This window comes from Gadus macrocephalus, chromosome 15 (assembly GCF_031168955.1).
Source record: "Gadus macrocephalus chromosome 15, ASM3116895v1".
Classification (NCBI taxonomy): domain Eukaryota; kingdom Metazoa; phylum Chordata; class Actinopteri; order Gadiformes; family Gadidae; genus Gadus; species Gadus macrocephalus.
In genome coordinates this window covers 14,178,655-14,183,332 of record NC_082396.1, presented here as the reverse complement: position 1 = coordinate 14,183,332, position 4,678 = coordinate 14,178,655, and the positions used below count along the sequence as shown (strand labels likewise).

Genomic DNA, 4,678 nt, shown 5'->3' with positions numbered 1-4,678 from the left:
AATGTTTGTCCAAACGCCTGTGACTGAAGCTGCTGGAAGTAAGCGTAAGCCGATTTAAAAATCAATTACATTAAAAACCTATTTTAATTGCAAAACCTTATTATTTTCTCGCATATAAATCAAATCGATATAAAATAAAGACTGTAGATGGTCGCCTTCAAAAGCAGGTTGTCCACAGACGGTCGCACAGCGATTCTTCCCATCAACTTTCCTCATCCTATCCTCGGACCTGCAGCTGACTTTGAATTCTGCGGGCTTGGTTCCGGCCTGTGATTGGCCAGCCGGCAGCTTACCTACATGCAAATGAGGCAACGCAACAATACCTCCTATGCTCCAGAGCTGGTGGAGGTGGATCAAGCATACACTTATGTTTCAGCTCCGAGAAAAACAACTCGACTTGCCTCACTTTTATCCCATCGCCCCATATCTTTTTTTTTTTTCATTATAAAGGTAGCGCGTTTTACGCATCCGATGCGGCATCCCAGGAATCAATACTAACAACCGCAGTGGGAAGCGCACACTAGATAACACCGATTTAGTCCAGTTACTGCTTCTGTTATGAGGCGAGGATGAGTAACACAGAAGACAGCGGAAATAAGTGCTCTTCGGGGCCGATTTCCAGCTTCACCATCCAGTCTATTCTGGGCAACAAGAGCCCGTCCGAGTCGTCGCGGACCGCCGGGACCAAGGAGCTCTCCAAGGGTCTGGCTGGGCCGCCGTCGCGGAGGCGCTCCCTGTCGGTGTCCTCCGAGGACGAGTGCAGCGCCGGGGAAGACTCCGCGGATTGTTTTTGCTCGGATACCGGCCACAGCGAGCCATGCACCCAGCATCAACCCCACAACTTCTCGTGTTTAGGTAAGCATTGTTTTACTCAGTGTTGGTTTCTTATTTGCATGTGGGGAAAAAGGGTTTATTTTGGAATGGGCGGATTAGGGTCCTGAACCAGCAAATGAAAGCATGTAGGGGAAGGGGGGGGGGGGTATTGCACTTATCTGAGACACACACACAAGACATGTAATATTGTAAACTGGTCGAAAGATGGGCCACACAATTGAAATTCACAGTAAACATGAAAGTGCCCATAAATATGAATAGCCTACTCGACAAAGCTGTTTCCAAAACGGGTCTTTTCTGTCTCAAGGCTGAAGCATATGTTGTATTTGTATATGTTTGTGTTCCTTCATGTGCAGCCGATCCTCTTGATTTTAGATGTATCATCGCTGCAGCAGTGAAGAGTGAAGAGGTCACATAATTAGCCCCTTTGTTTCCTCTCATATCCCATTTAATTGAGTCGGCTAATTGATTAAACATGTTTTCGGAATGACTCCACTAGCCTGCATGTCGATTGAAATGAGTGGTTAAAAAAATAGCATGATTTGATTAATAGGCTCATGGCCACTAAGCATAGGCTACTTAAATTAAATTGTTTATTTAAAAAAAGTCTTTTAGCGGTCGATTTAACAAGTCAAAGATCATTCTGAATAATCTCTCGTACAGATAATGCAGACTATTTTGTCTTTTCCGGTGGGAGTGCGTGCATGTGCGCGAGCGTGTGTGTGCATGCGTGCGAGCGGGCGTGTGTGATGCAAAAAGTATGAAGTCAACGCATACATTTTTGCCCTTTTTATTTTTTTCTTTAACAAATGAATAACCTGCACATGCAACATGCATCACAATCCAATTCCAATTATCGCTATTGTCTGCTCCATTGTCGGGCTTACATGGACCTGTCACTGTAAGTGAGGCTAGGGAGAGTATTTTCATTTATCGCTCCAAAAAAAAAACACCCCTTGACACTGTCCTGCTCCCCATCCTGTTCAGGTGCCCCAAAGAGACTGCTCTCCGTGGCGGACGGCACCGCGCGGCGGCCTCACCATCACCTGTCCCAGAATCCGCTGCAGGATTACAAAGAGGAGCAGGAGCGACCATGCGGCCAGATGTCGCCTCTGTCCGAGGAGCGGCAGGCCGGGGAAGGCGGGGACAAGCAGGGCAGCAACTCGGCCAAGAAGAAGACTCGCACGGTTTTCTCGCGCAGCCAGGTGTACCAGTTGGAGTCCACCTTTGACATGAAACGCTACCTGAGCAGCTCGGAGCGCGCGTGTTTGGCCTCCAGTCTGCAGCTGACGGAGACGCAGGTGAAGACGTGGTTCCAGAACCGCAGGAACAAGTGGAAGCGGCAGCTCTCCGCGGAGCTGGAGGCGGCCAACATGGCCCACGCCTCGGCACAGACATTGGTTGGGATGCCGCTGGTTTTCAGAGATAACTCCTTACTGCGGGTGCCGGTGCCGCGGTCCATCGCCTTCCCCACGCCGCTCTATTACCCGGGAAGCAACCTGCCAGCGTTACCCTTATACAATCTATACAATAAGATTGAGTACTGACTGGAGACACGAGACAGCAGTCCCCACACAAAATAAACTTTAACCAGTCGACATAAAAAATAATACATTGATACAACATAACAACTCTTATACACATCTTGACATATCCCTTATGTATATTATATCACTTTAATTGTTGAGGATATTCTTATAATGCGACGACTGTGTCACACAAGAAACAACACGCGTGCCCATGTATAAAATACACCATGTGTATAATTATAATTATAATGGTTTTGTATTTTATTTAATTTCCCTGCTTCCCCTTTACTTAATTAATAGGATTTTATAACGTGAGTAACGTATTCATATCACTATAAGGGGAAAAGGATTGGACGTTATACCAAAAAACTATCTGAATGTATTTAAATAATTTTATCTATATTTACATATGATTGGTTGTTCATCAGATAACAAAAACTGTCAGTCACAAAATTAAATGACAAACGTTTATTGTTACCTATGCTTCCATGTGGGCAGAACCCAATGTTTTTACTGTAATTTAGAACTTCAAAATAATCTTCTCATTCAATAAATTTTCTATATCAGTTAAATGCTGGTTTGCCTGGTTTTATTTTAATTCTGATTATGTTTCATTTCAAAAAAAAATATTTTACTATAGGCTTTAATTTACATGTAAGTACATATAAGTACGCTTTTAGAGTCGAGCAAGGGTTTCATCCTGGCCTCAAGCGACCCAGTCATATGCAGATTTCTCAAGTGAGCAGGCAGCAATGAGGAGCCACAGAATGTATTGTGACATAACATGACTGATAACTTTGCATTGCAAAGCACATGCAGTGGCTCTCACACACACATTTAAAAAAGGTCATAGATGCAGTATATGAAACAAATATGACAATACATCCTCCTATAGGACATTCAACACAGTGTGAACTTTAGTTTTAACCCGGATACCAGTCTGTCCATTTCTCGTCTACATTTCCAGGAGCTATACTGTTCCGACATTAAGTTATATCCACACCTATCTAGACACCTGGGAATTGTTAGAACGTGTTTTTGTTACTTCAATCAAGTGTGTCTGCAAATAAAACAAACATAATTACACCATTATTTTAAAACTATTCATAAAAACATGGATGAGAGTGTCCCAGTTAATCATGTATGACACAGAGTTAACAAAAATCCTTCTCTTGCAAAGGAGGAATAGTAATGAACAACATGGCAGGCTCACCGTGCTCCTGGCTAGGATTCTGCAGTCATTTGAAGTCTGCACGTATCAGGATCTCAAGCATCAGTCCTTGGAAGTAGAAACCTGATAAAGAGACACACATTTTTGTGGAACTAAATAAGGTACAACATTATTAAAAGAATGATGTATACTTAAATATTTGGGTGATTTATCATTATTATTGTATCACTTTTGGAACTTGGTAATTTTTATGAAAGAAATTGGAAACCCAACTTGGTACCGGCCTTTTAAATCCTATGAGCATGATTAGCTAAAGTCAAATGCACATGCAATTACATGCATATTATAAATATTCAAACTCAATCTCTCCCTCTCCCCCTCCATCTCTCTGTCTATCTGGCTCTCCCACACACATATGCACACACTTTGGGTGCACTCACACACGCACACACACACACACACACACACACACACACACACACACACACACACACACACACACACACACACACACACACACACACACACACACACACACACACACACACACACACACACACACACACACACACACACACCATATCTGTGTATGTGTGTGCGTGTGCCTGTGGACACCCAGACATATGCCAGCTTTCCTTGGATGTCACATCATGTACAATGGATCTACCGCCACCTCCATCCACGCTATCGCTGCGCTAATGGCTACATTACCTATAGCAGAGTCACAGCTAGCGAAGCTCTGCTGCCCGCTAGATTATGCCTGACCCAATTTCTGCAGCAGCTGCCCGGTGTTCTGGGAAAATGGAAAGCGTTAGACAACAGTAGCCGTGATTTATGGGTCACTTCGGCAGGAAGGGTGAGGTGGTGCATGAGGATGAAATTGTGACAGATAAGAGAGTGAGCCCAAGAAGAAGAATGCATGAGGAAGAGAGAGGGATGGCAGGGGGGGTTATGGAACCGTTATGAAAAGGAGCAATAGCTTCACGCGAATGAAGCTGTTTATTAGTTCCTCACCGGTCATTATGTCATCAGGTGTGACAGCGACACGCCATTCCCATGAATTGATGTTTGCACCCTACTGGCTTCTGGGAAATCTGCATGACCTGTCACCTATAAAGTTGTTAGATTTGCCGTACGGGGTTGG

At 44.1% G+C, this 4,678-nt stretch overlaps 1 protein-coding gene across 1 annotated transcript; it reads left to right on the top strand.

Moving 5' to 3' along the window:
• The first annotated feature begins 229 nt into the window (after positions 1–229).
• hmx2 (H6 family homeobox 2) lies at positions 230–2,935 on the top strand. The gene is made up of 2 exons (XM_060073527.1): positions 230–855; positions 1,822–2,935. The coding sequence occupies exons 1-2, from the start codon at positions 570–572 to the stop codon at positions 2,379–2,381; spliced, it is 846 nt and encodes a 281-aa protein (XP_059929510.1). The 5' UTR covers positions 230–569; the 3' UTR covers positions 2,382–2,935.
• Positions 2,936–4,678: the final 1,743 nt, after the last annotated feature.

Bases quoted from the DNA above. Each gene is read 5' to 3' on its own strand.
- hmx2 (XM_060073527.1), top strand. From the start codon at position 570: ATGAGTAACACAGAAGACAGCGGAAATAAGTGCTCTTCGGGGCCGATT. The intron at 856-1,821 runs GTAAGCATTGTT...CATCCTGTTCAG, and splicing joins CCACAACTTCTCGTGTTTAG to GTGCCCCAAAGAGACTGCTC.